A 19,280-nucleotide genomic window follows, 5' to 3' on the forward strand; every position below is an offset into this window, starting at 1 on the left:
GCCACAGCAACATGGGATCAGAGACGAGTCTGTGACCTACACCACAGCTCACAGCAATGTCGGATCCTTAATCTACTAAGTAAGGCCAGGGATCAAACCCGCAACCTCATGGTTCCTAGTTGGATTTTCCACTGTGCTGTGATGGGAACTCCTCACAGTATTTTATTTTTTATTTTTTATTTTTGGTCTTTTTGCCATTTCTAGGGCCGCTTCTGTGGCATATGGAGATTCCCAGGCTAGGGGTCGAATCAGAGCTGTAGCCTCTGGCCTACATCAGAGCCACAGCAACGCGGGATCTGAGCTGTGTCTGCAACCTACACCACAGCTTATGGCAACGCCAGATCCTTAACCCACTGATCAAGACCAGGGATCGAACCCGCAACCTCATGGTTCCTAGTCAGAGTCGTTAACCACTGAGCCACGACGGGAATTCCTTTTTCTTTCTTTTTTTTTTTTTTTTTTGGTCCTCACAGTATTTTTATATTTATTATCTAACTTGAACTTCCTAACAGTCTAGGAGGCACTAAAATCACTGCTACATATATCTCAAAATCCAGCTAGAGTAAGTTCTCTGTTCATTTTTCATATTTTTCTGCTTTGATGTCTTTTCTTATGCTATTTTCTTTTTCTGTATTTTTCCTAACTCTAAATGTGCTAACCCTTTTTATCTTTCAAGGCCCAGATTAAACTTAAGTTGCTTTAGAAAACAGCCAGTTCCTAAAATTAAGAGTGATTTCTCCCTTCTCTGAACTCCATCAATGATGATATAATAATCCAATACTTATGAGCCATTACATGCTGGGCTGTTTGCTAAGTGCTTTTCGTGTGTTATTGTCTATCCTCTATATCACTCTCTGCCTTATACCATGGATGTTTGTATATATATATTTTCTTCACTGGCTTACAAGGTCTTTGAGGACATGATCAACGTCTGAGTCATTTTTGCTTTCTCCCAAGCCTAGCACAGGGCCTGGCACAGAGCAAGTGCTACATAAATATTTGTCTAATGAATGAATGAATAATTCAGGCAGCAGAGTTAAAGTTTACCTTTGCTTGAACAAATGGTTTTTAAGCACCCTTAAACACTTGAGAAGCACTCATTTATATCCACATAATTAACAGGCAAAATTACAAATCATTCCTATCTTTTCATGATACAGGTTGCCAGGGACCTTGGCTGGAACCCAATTTGTTACGGATGTGAAAATGAAAACCACAAATACATATAACAACAAATTTCTTTGTGTGTAAAAATATTCTAGAATTCACAGTGGTCTTTTCCAACCAACCAGAATTAGCTAAATTTTACAAGCCTCTCTCTCTTCTGTGTAGTCATCGGGACTGTAAACTCTCTTACTTTGGATCTACTACTTCTTGGCCTTCTTGCTATAATACTTAGCATAGTTATGAATCTAGAAATGACTGTTGATTAAGTGAAAGGCCTGTGCTGGTTGCAATTTATAATCACTCATTACTCTTCTGATCCTATTAGTTTGGCTAAGGAGCCAGCACCTTAAGGGGGCCTCAGTGAGCTTTAGCCAATTATGGCAATTGAGTCACTGCCCTGTAATTTGAAAACTATCCTTTTTTTTTTCCTTTACTTTTTGTAGGACCAAGAATGGAAAGCCAATAACAGTAAAGGCCAAATAGGCATTTGTGAAAGTCCTATTACAGATCGTCGAATTTTGTTGAAGTGATTTAAGAATTACAGCTTGTGAACAATCCCCACATTACAATTTTGGAATAATCCTAACATAAAATCAATTCTTTTACCAGGTCACAATGTCAATTTTTACTTAAATAAATGCAAGTTCATTGTTCAAAACCAAGCCTGGTACAAAAATCACCCGTTAGTGCTTTTCTCTCCCAGGCTGAAGGAGAGATTAAGGGTGTAAATTCTGACACCCAAATTGTTTTTCAGAAAACCCAGGTAAAAATTAGAAGATTAAGGGCACAATAGGAGAGTAGTGCAAAGGCAGACCTGCTCTAATCACTATCACAAAGGCCGGCTACCACGGACTGCAGAGTGTTTACTCAAAGTCCTGTGCTGTCAATTAGTGTAGTAATTATCTCAGGGTCTGCCAGTTCACAAGAGGCAATTTTTGAAGACCTCTCTGGCTCCCCTTTGTCTTTTATTCCAGGAGGTCACAAAAGGGCTTTGTGGACAAGCCTTCCTTGATGCTCTGGCTGGCTTCTCCTAGTAGCCCAAACAGAAATTATGTGAATTACTCCAATACAACAACCACGCTACCGTTCTCTCCAGACACAGCCATGACTTTGTGCGAAACTATTTAACATATGTAACTAAGTGCTTTCAGTGGGTCACTGTAGTTTATAGTTTAGAAATATAATGTCCACGTAGAAATGGGAAGTAGTACAAAAGGGTCTGTAAGTATTACAGGTAAACAAATCAGAAGAGGTAGGAAAACTCCCTGTATTCCTGTAGCTTGATGGTACTCAGGACATGCTGGAAGACTGACGGATGAAACGAAGAACAGCAATCAGGGATCATTCTCATCTGTTTCAGAGAAGCAGCTTACACTGATACTGCTAAGAACTTCCTAGCTAAATTAAGTCAGGAAATCACCCAAACCTTTTTTCTAGAATAATCTGCTTTTGTAGGAAGGCCTACTAAATAGAAACATGCTGGGTAATTGAGGCTGGAGAAGGAAATTATATTGGGGAAAAATGGATTAAGAATTCTTAAAAACCACCAAGAGTTAGTCACTGATTTATTTAAAATCCAGTTGTATGTGTACACACAAATAATTATACTTCATTTTATGGGAGTGTATATATAAAGTTAGCTTTTATAATATAAACTTTACACACATGCCTACATGCACACACACAATCACACTTTGGTCTACTTAGATAATCCTTAGGCTTGTCTAGAATCAAACTCGTATTTCCTCTATGAAAAATCACTTATGTCCCTTAATTTAGAGACTACACCATCTACCACTCAAAAATTTCAAGTGAGAAACCTGGGAGTCATTCTGGATTCCTCCCTTTTACTTCCCATGTCATCCAGATAAATGCCATCTCTCTTACATTTATTTCATGTCCTCAATGTATCTGCTCCTATTTCTATTATCTCCACAAGCCCTCAACATTTCAAGAGCCTTTTAACTATTCCTTCTGCCTGTAGGCTCAGGCCATTCCAGTCATTTCTATGCTTTTCAGGAGTGATCGTTCTGTAAGAGAAATGTGATCTTCTTACCCTCTCTCAAACACCTTCAGTGGCCTTCCTCGGCGCCAGCACAGCACATCAAGCTCTTGTCTCCCTTTCACCTCCCGAGGGTTAACACGTGTGGAGCTCATTTAATACCCAATATCCTGCTACTTTTCACAGTTGCCCTATTGTACACTACAGCGAACTGAACAGGAGACAATGTCTTGTATACCCCTATCTCTTTGTTTGGGTTGTTCCTAAAGTACACCCCGAGTCAAAGATACAGGTGCAAGTAGTCTGTCTGTGAAGAATAGAGAAGGCAAAGAGGGTAAGGAGAAAAGCCAATCAAGTATGTGTTTATGAACAGGTTACCACTGGGGTCCCTTTGAAAGGCTGCAGAACACGCCTCAGGATTGTCCCTCTGAGGATTAATGGAGCTGGGATATTATCCGCCAATTTATTGTTGGAGAGTCACTCCTGGGGGTGTTAACAAGTAGCAAACAGCTACTTGCTCAGAGAATATCCTTCAGCATGGAGATACAAGAAGCCACTGACAAGTGAACTCCTGATAGGCCACAGGCACCAATAACATCTGCTGTATCATTCAGTGCACATATTATGTGCCTTCTCCCAGGTGAATTCTTTACTCGTCTTCCTGGATCCTTCAAGGTTTAGGCCATTGAAACCTTTCTTGACCTTCTCTGGAAGTGCTTTATTTTCTTCTCTGTGTATATTCTCTTTACAGCTATTAATTTACAAGCCTGACCCCACCCAGACTCTGGGCTCCCTGAAGGTAGCCGCTTTAGGACTTAGCTTGATGTCTGGCCCAGGGCAGATGTTTAGCCAATAGCTACTGGACTAGGATATGACTGTATACGTTAAAGGGAAGAGGATCCTGTTTTCCATATGTGTAATTGAGAAAACCTTCAAAGAAACAAAAATGTATACCTATATATTTACAATGTATATTACTTTGAATAATATAAAGTCAAGTGCGTAGGAGGATGCACCAAGGTAGGAATCTTGGGTTCTAATTCAAGTTAGTTTGGTTCAGTTGCTTTCCCTATAAAAATGTGTGGCTTCTTTCAAGCTCCACAGACTTCAAGTGATTCAATCCATGTGTGAGCGAAAGCTGAAGTCTACAAACAAGCACATATGGAAATGTTTCTGGGTGTGATATTCATCTGGATTCAAGGAAAGAGTACAGGTGACAAAGATTTGAGATGCTGGCAGGTTTTTAATGGTGTATATACAAAGATGGGTGACAGATGGGTCTCCCCACTGAGAGGATACCTCCCAGGGAGTGGCCTGGCTACTGCACAGAGCTAGCTGGGCAGCATGGCAGCCTCTAAGCTGGCAGGTACCAATGGCCCCAATGGAGCCCTGTGACTGCTGCCAGCCTCGGGGTAGTGTGGTACCATCCACACTTACTTGGGTCATAAGCCTACAAATAACCACTTCCTGAGTTCTCACTGAATCTCAGGAGGGTTGGCTCTGACTGCATTTCTAGAGGGAACAGACTAAGTGAATAGTGACCACAGGCCATGCTTGGCATCCTTGACACTCAGTCTTAATTTTCCTACATATGTGACTGGCGGTGAAGGGGCTTGGGTAAGAATAAGGAAGAACAGGTGGGTTTTGTAGTTCTATGTATAACAGATTAGCAAATGTTGAAGGTCACTTCTGAAAAAAAACTCTGTTTAAAAATATTCTGGGAGTTCCCGTCGTGGTGTGGTGGTTAAGGAATCTGACTAGGAACCATGAGGTTGCAGGTTCGGTCCCTGGCCTTGCTCAGTGGGTTAAGGATCCGGCGTTGCCATGAGCTGTGGTGTAGGTCGCAGATGTGGCTCAGATCCCACGTTGCTGTGGCTGTGGCGTAGGCCAGTGGCTACAGCTGCGATTAGACCCCTAGCCTGGGAACCTCCATATGCCACGGGAGTGGCCCTAGAAAAGACAAAAAAAAAAAAAAATTCTGAAAGCAGATATTAGCATTGTGTATACATTCAACACGAACAGATAATGCTTCTTTAAGTAGCTAGACTTCAGAAGTTTCAAATAATTAATTTCTTTGAAAAATCTCTAAAAAGCATATAATTTGTATGCAGTGCTGTTTAGGATTTAACTACAAGAAAATCATTTTACTAAACATTCTCTATATGCTTGAGGGATATGTCATATTCCTATCAGAAACACTGAGTCACTACTGCAAATTATTCTTGGTAGGAGAGGAGAGAAAAGGACAAGAGGGGGTTTACTCTGACCCTCATAGAGAATCATTTTTTTTTTCTTTCAGCATGTGTTTTTTTTTGGGGGGGGGATCTTTTTTTTAGGGCCATGCCCATGGCATATGCAGGTTCCCAGGCTAGGGTTCAAATCGTAGCTGTAGCTGCTGACCTACACCACGGCAACACCAGATCCTTAACCCACTGAGCGAGGGCCAGGGATCGAACCTGTGACCCCATGGATACTAGTCAGATTCGTTTCCCCTGAGCCATGACAGGAACTCCAAGAACTATTGTCTGTTTATTTGTTTAATATTTATTTATTTTTTATGCTGTACAGCATGGGGACCAAGTTACACATACATGTATACATACTTTTTCCTCCCACTGTCGTGTGGTGATGTAAGTATCTAGACATAGTACTCAGTGCTACACAGCAGGATCTCATTGTAAATCCATTCCAAGAGCAACAGTTTGCATCTGTTAACCCCAAGCTCCCGATCCCTCCCACTCCCTCCCTCTCCCCTCGGGCAGCCACAAGTCTATTCTCCAAGTCTGCAGCAATATGGATGGAACTAGAGACTCTCATACTGAGTGAAATAAATCAGAAAGAGAAAGACAAACACCATATGATATCACTTATAACTAGAATATAATATACAGCACAAATGAGTATTTCCACAGGAAAGAAAATCATAGAATTATTGTTTTTGAGGACAGTATACAGGGTAGAGTGAGGGGGTTTAAAGAGCCAACCAGGGCAGAAATAGTTGCTGGCACACTGGCTATAATTAAGATTACGCCCATGGGTCATGTGAAACTTCAGGGAGCTATTGGTTTTGGATGGCTCCTTTCTCTTATTCATGGAGATAGCTTGGAAGAAAGGACAGAGGGGAAAATAAACTAGGAGGCTGTGACTGAAAGTATGCGAACATGATCACAGGCACTGTGACGCTGTGCCGTGTTGTGCTGAGGGCCTGGTCTAGGCTTTGTTACTGACTTGCTGACTCAGGAGAATCACTTGATCTCTCTGGATTTCGGTGGTGGAAGAGGGACTGGATGACATCTAAGGTCTCTTGCACAAATTACAGCTTAAGTTTATGACACCAATAAGAAAAATAGGCTCTGACAGGACTTGTAGCCAGGGAAAATAAGACCTACTAGAGAAGTCTCAATATAGGAAGCCACAAAGGACAGAAGTCGCTCAAAGAAGAAAAGAAGCCAAGATGACCACCTACATCCCTATGAAATGACTCTAAAATGAGCAAAATCCAAAAGATGCTGCAAAAGTTGAGTCCAGTCTGACGTCAAGTAGAGAGGCCTTACCTTCCGGTGACAGCAAAGCAGAGAGTGCACATTCCATGTAAGAGTCCTGCGGCATGCTGCAGAAACACGGCCATCTTGGGATTTTCATCCACTGGGCCTTGCACCGAGAGGAAGCAGCCACAAAGCTTGTCGATCAGACCTATGTTCACCACGTAGCTAGATGTGGGGAGAAATGTGAGTTATTAGTCTGTAGAGTCTGGCAACATCTTCACCTTCAAAGATTAATCTTAACAACGTAGACCCCTCCAACAAGCAAACACAACACAGGTTTGAGTAAAGCATCTTAAGTAACAATTTCCGTAGATTTAATCCTGATTAATCAGCTATTTCTGTAAGTGATTCTCTTTTCTCTTTTGGTTATTTGGATGCTATGTTTTAAGAAAGATGAATGAAAATGATTTGATCATTCTCACTGGTCTTAAAGAGTTTGACAATAGTTGAAAAGATTTAAAATGATCTCTATACTCTTGAAAAGCAGTACTTCTCAAAGTACTAGGTAGCTAAATGCACCAGAATGCACAAGTTCAGAAGATAAAATAATGCTACCCAGACACTCCTGTTATAACTTAATGCTGTGTAGATTCTCTTTTTAAAAACCCCATCACTATTAGGAGTATAACAAATAGTGATGGAGTTCCCGTCGTGGTGCAGGGGAAACAAATCCAATTAGGAACCATGAAGTTGCAGGTTCGATCCCTGGCCTCTCTCAGTGGGTTAAGGATCCCGAGTTGCTGTGAGCTGTGCTGTAGGTTGAAGACGTGGCTCAGATCTGATGTTGCTGAGGTCAGCAGCTGTAGCTCTGAGGCCAGCAGCTGTAGCTCTTATTCGACCCCTAGCCTGGGAACCTCTATATGCTGCAGGTGTGGCCCTAAAAAGCAAAAAAAAAAAAAAAAAAAAAAAAAATTAAAAAAAAGAGTATAACAAGTAGTGAGAATTTAATTGCCTTCTCTTTCGAAAAAGTACTAGTCCTGAGAGTTGACAGTAACATTTAAGAAGTCATTTCCATCTTTCCAGTCCATTAAACAGCTTTCCAGAGTGGTTTATCAAACTGGACCAACGAAAGTAGCTCTTTATTAGCCCACAAAGCAGAAATCATTGAAAATACCTGAAGACTATAAATGACCTTATAGATAATTCAGCTTCGGTTGAGAGATTTATACTAATTTAGTGCTACTGCCTTTACATGTATGAAAAGCACAGAAATTCAAATATAACACTTCTGAAAATCAACACATCTAAACTTTCAGCAGTACGTGCAAAGGAACAGATGCTTCTGTTTGTAAGTGCATTAAAAATCTCCATCACTATTCATTTACTAATATAAATAAAAGGAAGGAGAATTTGATGAATAATTTATATCTGGAGCCTCTTCTAAATTTACTATTTACAAGGTATTAAAGTTCCCTTTCTCCTTTTACATTAGGAAATGTATTCACCTGGGTTACGGAGCATCTCCTAGGGTTTTCAAATTGGGAAGTATGAAATGATGACTACCAGCCCTATTTTCTTACAATGGAGGAAAATGACATATTGACATATTGAACTCTAGCCCCATAAGTCACTGCATGACCTTGGGCAAATTACTTTGCCTTTCTGTGTCTGTTTCCTTTTCAAAGTAATAGACTCCTACTACAAGGTTCTTGTAATAAGAGACTGATAGCTAATACATGTAAAGAACTTGATAAATTTTATTATTAGTTTTATACTAGTGGTGATAATAGCAGTATTTATGAAATAGACATATGCACACTTAACTAGTCATAAACACAGTGTAAATGAAGACAACACAAAATACCAGTTCACAAATATCAGATTGACAAAAATTAGTGTGTTAACACAAGACACTGGTAAGGATATGAGGAAATGGAATTCCTATCCTTTATTGATGAAAAGTGAAATCTGTATAATTACTTTGGAGAACAACTTGGTAAAAGTGAACACACATTTATCTTAACATTCGTAAATTGATACTGAAGGCATATAAACTTGAGAAATTCTCACACAGGTGCAAAAGAAGATTTCTACAAAGATATCCACTATACTATTGCTTAAAATAGTGAAAAAGTAAAAACCACTGTCCTCAGAAAATGGGTAAACAAGCTGGGAATTTATTCATTCAATAGCATCTGTAGAGCAGTTAAAAAGAATTCATCGGATTTATATTTATCGATCTAAATAAATCTCAACAACATACGATGTGAAAACAAATTGACAAAGCAGTATGATAGCATTTATGTAAATTTTAACTATACAAAATAGAAAGTAGAATATATTGTTTGTGGATATATGTAATATATACACATACACACGTAAATGTATATACACACACATATATATTTACACACATATATTACATACACATATATAATATTTTTATAAAAAATCCATGGGAACTATATATACACAGTTTAACATAGTGATTTACCTCCTGAGAGAGAGTAAGGGGAAAGAGATGGAGATGTGGAGTTTGCTGTATCTGCAACATTTGGTTTCTTGCCAATAAGAAAAAAGATCTAAGACAATTTAGAAAAATGTTATCAGTTACTGAAGAATGTTGCCAAGTTGATACATAGGTATTGATATTTTGTTAGGTGTACACTGATATACTTCATCATGAAATAATAGAAAACATAAATATTTAAAAAGGCAACAATGGGAATTCCTTTGTGATACAGTGGGTTAAGGATCCAGTGTTGTCACTGCAGTGGCTCAGGTCAGCCACCGCAGGGGCTGCAGCATGGGTTTGATCCCTGGCCCTGGAACTTCCACATGCTGCAGGTGCAGCCAAAAACAAGAAGATCAGAATTTGTAATTTGTAAGATGAAGTGTTAATATTAGTCTTCCTCAGGTTTATCGAAATGCATTTGACACATAACATTGTGTAAGTTTAAGGTGTACAATGTGATGATTTGATGTATGTATATATGGTAAAAAATAATTGTTTTCTAGTTTCACACCACTGTGATTGGAAAAAATCTTGATATAATTTCTATGTTCTGGAATTTGCTGAGACTTGTTTTGTGGTATAATTCATCCTAGAAAATGTTCCATGCGCATTTGAGAAGAATATATATTCTGCTGCTGTTGGATGGTGTGTTCTATGTATGTCTGTTGGGTCCATTTGACCTATAGTATTGCTTAAATCTGCTATTTCCTTATTGATTCTCTGTCTGGAAGATCTATCTATTGTCAGGAATGGGGCATTAAAGTCCCCACATATTATTATATTGTTGGTTTTTTTCCCCTTCATTTAGTTCTGTTAGTATCATTTTTCTTTTTATGGCCACACCTATGGCATATGAAAGTTCCTAGGCTATGGGTCGAATCAGAGCTGCAGCTGAAGCCTATGCCACAGCCACAGCAACACCAGATTGGACCCCCATCTGCAGTCTACGCTGTGGCTTGCAGCAATGCTGGATCCTTAACCCACTGACCGAGACTGAGTGACACCCTCATGGACACTATGTCAGGTTCCCAACCCACTGAACCACAAGAGAACTCCAGTATCAGTTTTATATATTTAGATGCTCCAATGAATACTGGGTGCATAAATATTTACAACTGTCATATCTTCTTTGTGGATTGACTGCTCTTTCATTATATAATGACCTTGTCTCTTTTAGCCATTTCCAGCTTAAAATCTATTTTTTCTGATGTAAATATAGCTACCCCTGCTTTCCTTTGGTTACGATTTCCTTGAAATATCTATTTCCATCCCTTCGCCCTCAGTGTGTTGTTAAAGCTAAAATGAGTCTCTTATAGGTAGCATACTATTAGATCTTGTTTTTTAATCCATTCAGCCACTCTATGTTTTTTGATTGGAGAATTTAATCCATTTCACTTAAAGTAATTATTGATTGCTAAGGATTTATTGTCATTTCATTATTTTCTGTTTTTTTTTTTATATCTCTTCTTCCCTGTTTCCTCTTCTGCTATATTTCTCTGTGATGTGATGACTGTTTGAGGCAGTATGCTTTGACTTCTTTATACTAATCTTTTGTGTATCTACTACAGGTTTTCCTTTGTGGTTACTATGAGGCTTATATAAAACATATTACATCCTATTTTAAGTGAATAAGAAGTTTGATAGCATACAGAAACTTTATACAATTGTCCCTCAGTGTCTATGGGGGACTGGTTTCAGGACCCCCTGGGTACTAAAATCTACCAAAGTCCCATCATTGGCCCTTCATATTCTTAGTTCCACATTTGCAGCTTTGACCAATCACAGATTGTGTATTATTGCAGTTTTTATTGAAACAAAATGCATATAAGTAGACACGCACATTTAAAACCTGTGTTGTTTAAGAGTCAACTGTACTTTTACTTCTCCTCCCTCATATTTTAGATTACTGAAGTTATAATTTACATATTTTTATAGTGTTCATTCAATAGAAAATTACCATAGCTGTGGTTATATTAGTTTCATTTTTATTTTTCAGACTAGCTTGTAAGGGAATTATGCACCACCATTACAATACTAGAGGATCTGATTTTGACTATACATTTACCATGACCAGCCAGTATTATACATCCATATGTTTTTATCCTATTAATTATTATCCTTTTATTTAAAAACTTAAAAAAAAATTTTGGCCATGCCTAAGGCATGTGGAAATTCCCAGGCCAGGATTGAACCTGTGCCACAGCAGTGACAATGTTGGATCCTTAACCACTAAGCCACCAGGGACCTCCATCATATTTTTCTTCAAACTTGAAAATGCCCTTTAGCATTTCTTATAAGGCATGCCTAGTGGTGATGAACTTCTTCAGCTTTTGTTTGTTTAGGAAAGTCTTCTTCCTTCATTTCTGAAGGACAGAATTGCTGAGTATGGCATTCTTGATTTGCAGTTTTTTCCCTTTAACATTTTGAAAAGCTGTGCTGCAAGCTAGGCTTCTTGATGAGGTTGGCTGCTGACTGTGCTCTCATGTTGAGCAAGGTCGCTGGCTGGCCTCTCTGTTTGTATCCCGTATTTAGGTGGGCCTAGAAATTGTTTCTGTGGTTGGGAAGAGTCTTTGTCTGGGCTCCATTGTGGGATGAAGCTGCAGGTTAGGCTCTGCGGTTGAGTGGAACCACAGGTAGGCTCTGAGGTTGCCCAAGGTTACTGTTCAGTCTCCTTGGTTATGTGGGGTCAGAGATTAAGCACAACAGTCAGGCAGGGCTGCTGGTTTGGCTCCTGGTCTAAGCAGGGCCATAGTATGGGCTTTGCAGCTGCCTGGGTTCTCCAGTTGGGCTTCATGGATATCAGGAATGAAGGTGATGCTGAGCAAGAGGGCACGGATGATTATTTGCTTCCTGCCCAGGTTGGGTGGTAAAACAAACTCTTTAGCCAATATAGCTGGGGATGGGGGGACTCTAATCAGGGAAAACTGCCAGTCAAGAACCCTGGCTAGACACAGCTACTGGCTCAATTTCGTAGATGGGCAGAGCTGCTGCCTGGGATCTTTGCCTGGGCATCACTATAAGCAGGAATGCAGTCCATCAAGATCTGAGTGCTGACTGCTTTGGTGGCTTCCCTCACTCCCATCCCCCTTTCTATGTGCTACCTGCAGATTCCCCAGTGATCCCTGTGAAGTAAGACCCAAGTAGAATGTCCCACAATTTTGGGGGAGCTGGATGTTCCCCTTGGGCTCCCTCTTCCCAATGGAGAAACTGCAGGCTTGAGGCGGCAGGGGGCGTGGGGGGGGGTAGGGGGCGGCCTCAGTGCAGTGTTGTACCGGCCTGTGGGAAGGGTGTTGTGGTCAGAGTGCAGCTGCCCCTCTTACCCTTCTAAAGTGGCACTTCTTGATCTCTGAGGTCCGGGGGCGATGCTTTAGTCTCACTCACTCCCTGCATTCTCAGTTTTCACAATGGTGTCTTGTCAAGGGATAGTTGCTAGCTAGTTGCCTTCTTGTGAGGCCATCTTGTTGATGACACAATCACTTTAATACTAATGAACTACGATCTTGTAAACAGGGAGTTACCACAGGGTAATTCTGATCCAGACAAATAGGAGCATCATCGATAGTACTGGGGTCCACTTCATAGTACAGGATGGTTTGTTGTGCTTTAGCACATTCCATCCATAACACAGAAAAGTTCTAGAGACTAAAAAACCCAAGATCAAGGTGGTGACAGGGCTGGATTCCTCTGAGGTCTCTTTTTAGCTTCTAGGTGGTGCCCTCTTGGCATCTCTTAATGTGGTTGTCCCTCTATGCGTGTGTCTAATGTTCTTAATATACAAAGAGCTTTTACAATTTAAAAAGTCAACACTTTCAATAGAAAAATGCAAAGTACATGAATGGACAACTCACAAATAATAAAAATTGCCAGCGAACATTAAAAATTGTTCAATATTACTAATATAAAAAATGAAATATTTTCACCTCTTGGTTTGGTTAAGACTCAAAAGAATGATGATATCCAATACTGTCTAGGCTAAAGGTACAAGGACATACTCTTATGTAATCTCTGTGTAGGACATTTTGGCAATATGGATCAAAATCCTTAATTCATATTCTTTGACCCAAAAATTATACTTTTCAACATTTATTAAAAGAAAATAATCAATTGTAGGGAAAGATGTTATTTACAGTGTTATTTGTACTGGTAAAATACTAGACTAAATCTACATAACTAATAATAGGTTCCCTGAAGCAAATCCACTGCTACATAATTAAATACCTAGAAAGGCAATAAAAATTACTTTGCAAGTTTCTGTTATTTGGAAAAAAAATTAAAAAATACATTTTCCCAAAGAATACATACAAATGACCAATAGGTACAGAAAAAGATGTTCACCATCACTAATCATCAGGGATACACAAATTAAAACCATGACAAGATAACATCTCTTGTCTGTTGGAATGGCTATGATAAAAAACAACAAGATAATATTGGCAAGGATGTGGAGAGAAAAGTGAACCTTTGTACACTATTGGTGGGAAAGTACATTCAGAGAGTCACTGTGAAAAACAGTATGGAGGTTCCTCAAAACAGTAGAAACAGAACTACCATATGATTCATCAATTCCACTTCTGGGTATATACTAAAGAAAATGAATCACTATCTTGAATAGACACTTGCACTCTCATGTTCAGTGAAGCATTATCCAGAATAGCCAAGACAGAGAAACAACCTAAGTGTCCATCAACACATGAATGTAAAGAAAATGTGGTATATATGCATAATGAAATATTATTTAGCCATAAAAATAAGGTAATCCTGCCATTTGTGATAATATGGGTGGCCCTTGAAGGAATTATGCTAAGTGAAATAAGTTAGACAGTAAAGGACAAATACTGTATGTTCTTACTTATATGTAGAACCTAAAAGAGTAGAACTCATGGAAACAGAATAGAATGGTGCTTGCAAGAGGCTGTGGGTGGGAGAAATGGGGAGATGTTGGTCAAAGGGTATAAACTTCCATTTACAAGATGAATATGTTGTGGGGACGTAATGTATAGTGTGGTAACTATAGATAACAATACTGCATTACATACTTGAAAGTTGCTAAGAGAATAGCTCTTAAATGCTTCAACACCCACTTATACACACGAACACAAAAGGTAATTATGTAAAGTGAAGGAGGTGTTAACTAACGTTATTGTGGTAATCACTTTGCAGTACATATGTGTATCAAATCACCACCTTGTACACCTTAAATTTATACAATGTTAACATGTCAAGTGGTTTATCTTAAACTTACACAATGCTGGATGTCACCTCTATCTCAATAAAGCTGGAAAAAATAAAACTGCAGAGCTTCAGGGTTAATCCAATTCCTGAGTAAATTTTAAACCAGTATTTTTTCAAACTGCAATTTTCTTCTATTCCTACAAATATTGCTTTCCTAGAACTATGCTAAAACACTTGAAACTATCAATATTTTCATCTTACAGAAAAAAATTATGATGTTTGATTGCCAAATAATATTATTTGGATATTTTATTAAAGGTCTTTTTACTTGTTTTTGTATCCCAGGACCTTGTGAACTGTCTGGCACAGAGTGAGTACAGGTGACTATACTGTGAACTGATAAATATCTCTGAATATCCCTTAGGTCTAGAAACTTGACTAAATCATGTAAACTAACGAGAATAAACACTGTTATTACCTCACCTTTGTAAAACATCCTCATGCCTCTACATGTCAGATAAGGAACAGAAAGAGACATATGACAGGGTGATGTGCCTTGTTCCAGGTCTACCTCAGGGGCACAGGCCAGAGAATGGTGCCAAAGACCATGCTGGAACTCTTTCCACCCAACTTTACACGCTAGAGATATTAACTGACAAAAAATGCCCAGGTTATAGCAGGGAGTGGAGTAAGATTTCCTGTCAGTTCACATCGGAGAAGGTGAGAAAGAAAGCATGAAAATAATTACCCATGTTCTGTTTGCTTCACAAGGCTTATTTGAAATAAGGCTTGTGGTTCTATATATAGAAGCATCATCAAGCCAACTAAGAATGCATTATCTACAAGAAAATAATATCTACCAAAAGCAATTCAAGTCAGATAGAGTAGCACGGTTTTGTTCTGAATACTGTAACTGTCAATCATCCTTTTTAAGTTACATGAGTTATTTGGTTTGGCAGATTACCACTGTTATTTTTTCCCCTCCAATACCTTCTTCCTTTATGAAGGATCTGGTATCTATAATAATGTATGTGAAAACATATGTGCTTTCTTCTGGAAGGTCCACTGGAATTGCACTGAAGCATTTGGCCAGGCCTTCCACCTCATCGCAGCTGAGGCATTTGGCTAAGTTGCCTGGATGACCAGAATGTAGAGTTGCTGCATCATACAGTAGCCCAGGGGACAATGCTGGGACTGAATGGCCTTCATTAGCAGAGAGGGCTAGGCTCTACAATGACCAAAAGGACATGGGGAAATTGAATGGGATCAAGCAACTGAGAGAAAGGCCAGGGAGAGTAAAAGTCAAATGCTATGTGATAAACGGTTGTGGACCCAAAGGGCCTAGTACTTTCCAGCAATAAATATGCTTGGGGAAAGAGGGCAGGCAGATGGAAGGGACAAGTTAACAAAGTAATCAAGGGTAAGAAAGATACTGAATGAAACAACTGTTTCCAAGAAAGCACTAAAAGAGAACAGAGGAAATTTATGAACTGTGAAAGAAGCACATACAGAAAAAGGCATTCTTTTTCTCCTATTAACCTACTATAAGCTGCAGAGAGTAACAAATTGTGTGGGTTTTGGAAGTCAGAGATGAGTGCAGATCACAGAGGAGTTTCTGATAGGTGGGACAGGTAACTGATTAACACCAGATGGAACCCTGTCGGGAAATTAAATGTCCTACCTGATTCCAGATTCATAAGGGAAAAAGGAATAAATTTCCCTGGAGAAAAGGTGACCTTATAAGGAAGCAGGGGTGACCTTAAACAGGTGTCAGGAATTGCTACATTTGTGTGGTAGAAAAACATATAGGTGTTGGGATTCCAACTAGACCTGAGTTCTAGTCTCAACTCTCCTTAACTTTTAAACTTATTCATTACATAACTCTGGGCAAAGCACTTAACCTCTCTGAGCAATTTCCTCACCTACAAAGTCTGGATTAGAAATCCTACACTTAGAGGACTGTAAAGCTTTTTACTACAATACATTACACATAATAGGTGCTCCATAAACGATAGCTATTATTATTGCTTTAAATCTAAACCAAATTTACCACCAGAGATGAGCTGAGATAGGAGGATTCTTCGAAATTTTCTGAGTTGGAAAGAGGTGACTGCAAAAAAGTTATAAAAGCTTGGATACTACATATTTTAATATCAAACACCTAAATTTAAGAATGACAGATGAACTCTAATGATACTGCTTTTTATTAATAGGATTTTCACTTTCTTTACAAAATGTGGTATATTTTCTACCAGGAATTTGTGGATGGTGTTGTAAGAACCATTGCCATCACATGAACCCTGAGATTTAAATTATTTTAACATTATTTTTTTAAAGAGAAAGTTTTAAGAAATCTAGAAATTTACCTGATGAGGTCCTGAACTCGACTGTTAAAGGCATCACCTTGGGAGGGTTTGTTTTTCATTTCCTGTGTTGATATTTTTGGTGTAGTTGGCTGGCTGTTTCCATCTGGTCGATGAGCAATCAGGCAGCCAAAAACCACAGCACTGACTTTGAGAAGTCCAGTTGTCAAGCCTTCGAAAACTTGCTTATTTGTATTTCTTCCCAAAATAGCATTATTTTCATCTGGAACATAAACCTGATGGAAAAAAATACAGTAATTGTGTTTCAATAAAACTACCAAAAAATGAACAAGAGATGATATATAAAATGTCTGGAATCATAAATAATTTTGAACTTCTAGAGGTGGCTATTTGCATGTTTGAGTATTAGTTTCAAAGTCAGACTGCTGAGTTCAAATTCCAGCTTTGCCCCTGCGAGCTGGGTGATCCTGGGCAGGTTGCTACTTCCAAGCTTCAATTTTTTCATTTATCAAACAGGGATAATGACATTACCTATAACAAAGGGTTCTTGTAAGGATTCAATGAGTGAATACATATAAAATGCTTAGCTCATGCCCAGGCATATAATAAGCACTCAATAAATATTATTTATTCAGTTAAATAAAGTATATTAAAATTTTATATAAACTCAGAAAATGAACCAATTGGTAAACTGATAGCATTATTTCTCAAAGTGAATTTTTAAAATATCTAATCTAGATTCCTCTATTAGGGTAAAATTTGCATTTCTTACTACAAAATGGTTTTCTTAATACAAAAGGTCATATTTGGCTATGTTTATTTATAGTTTACAGGAAGTGATGTACTTGTTAAAAGTTGGCCAAAGAGTCAGAACCTGGGCTCTATAGCTATAAGATATTAGAAATGTTCCTTAACCTTTCTGTGTCTGTTTTCTCAACTGTTAAGTGACAGTAGTCATAGTACCTAATGAATCATTATACGTAAATTCTTACAACAAGGTCTAGCACATAGGTAAGTCCCACAAAAGTGTCATCTGTTACTGCAGTTGCTACTCTTACCAATATTCCTACCATTTCCAGGAGTAAATGCTACTATGTATGAATGTCAGCTCTCAGAGAAAGATGACTAGATTACATACTGGCTAGATATGTAGTCACCAGGCTGGGAGCACTATGCCTTGGCCTATGATGCTGGCTACATAAGGGTTACCACTTCCCATGGAGCAGAGGGGCCCTTGAAGGCCTTGCTACCAAGAAAGGGGCAGAGACAGTAAGTTAAAGGTGGGGAGGAAGGAAGTCAGGATTTGGAATCAGATGGCAGTGCATTCAAGCTCCAGTTTCTCCTCTAGCAGGTCACGTGGTTTAACATAAATATTTCCTATTTTCAGCCTTTGCTTCTGTATCTGTCTACCTGTTAGGACTACTATGAAGTTCAAATAAGATGGTGAATGGGAAATCACTTGGTAAATCATTACACTTCACAAATGCATTTAACTTAAGTAATAGTAGCCTTTGTCTCATTCTCACTCTACCGGCGCCAATTCTATTGAAAGAGGAATAAATGATAATTTGGATTCAAAAGGGAGAGCTTTAAAAATATGAACAAATATTCTCTTTCTTTCTTTTTCCTTTTTAGGGCCATACCTTTGACATATGGAAGTTCCCAGGCTAAGGGTCGAACTGGAGCTACAGCTGCTGGCCTACACCACAGTCACAGTAACGTGGTATCCCAACCTACACTTTTGCCCCCAATGGAGACAATCTTCCTGAAACCACCATCCTCCTGCTCTAATCCAGACTGGTTGCTCTCTAGGCCTACTACACAGATTCACTTTGAGACTGCCCTTCATCTTCATAAGAATTCCTTGTACCCCTTCTCTGAGTTAGAGTCTTTTATTTCTTGGACTCCATCCCATGTAATTTTCTCATTTTGTTGCAGGATATATTCCAACAACTTCCTAAGAAAGGGTGTGTGGAAGAAAAAATTTGAGACCTTGTGAAAATATCTTTATTTCATCATTATACTTGACTGATAGTTTGGCTGCATATAGAATTCTTGGTTGGAGCTAATTTTCTTTCAGATTTTTGAAGAACTGCTCCATTTCTTCTACTTTGAACACTGTTCTTAAGAAATCCAATTTAATCCCTAATGCTTTTGTACATGGCCTATTTTGTCCTTTCTGAAAACTTGTAAGAACTTCTTATTTCTGATTTCTTGTGTCTTGGTACAGGTCTTCCTTCATTTTTTGTGCAAAAACTCAGCAGTCTTTCCAATCTGAAAGTCATGTGTTTCATGACTTCTGAAGATATTTCTTGTACTAATTGATTGCTAATTTCCCCTTATTTATTTTCTCTATTGAATTTTGGTCCTGAACTGAGTCTCAAGTTTTTGCTTGTTTGTTTTTTTACTTTTTTGGCTGCCCCGGAGCATATGGAGTTCCTAGGCCAGGGATCAGATCCAAGTTGCATTTGCTATGCCAGATCTTTAACCCATTGTGCCAAGAGGCCAGGGATCAAACCTGTATCCCAGCACTCCAGAGATAATGCTGATTCCATTATACCACAGTGGGAACGCCATCAAATTTTCCTGTATTTTTCTGTTTTTCATATTTTTTT

General features: G+C 38.8%; 1 protein-coding gene across 7 annotated transcripts in view; it reads right to left on the minus strand.

The window, feature by feature from the left end:
• Positions 1–19,280, minus strand: part of SCAPER (S-phase cyclin A associated protein in the ER) — a 428,719-nt gene that overhangs the window by 83,944 nt on the left and 325,495 nt on the right. For 6 of the 7 annotated variants that reach the window (XM_021099014.2, XM_021099012.2, XM_084968700.1 and 3 more), the window contains 2 exons: positions 16,708–16,940; positions 6,724–6,879 (listed from right to left, as the gene is read on the minus strand). In XM_021099014.2, coding sequence (XP_020954673.1) covers positions 6,724–6,879; positions 16,708–16,940 — 389 coding nt within the window. Of the gene's footprint in view, positions 1–5,121; positions 5,432–5,980; positions 6,880–16,707; positions 16,941–19,280 lie in introns of those variants that run through there. The other variant, XR_014810514.1, reaches the window with a different exon arrangement.

The sequence above is a fragment of the Sus scrofa genome, chromosome 7 (genome assembly GCF_054392235.1).
Source record: "Sus scrofa isolate SSC_HxYL_T2T_F1_AM1 chromosome 7, Sscrofa_HxYL_maternal_Yorkshire_Landrace_v2.0, whole genome shotgun sequence".
In the NCBI taxonomy this organism is placed as follows: domain Eukaryota; kingdom Metazoa; phylum Chordata; class Mammalia; order Artiodactyla; family Suidae; genus Sus; species Sus scrofa.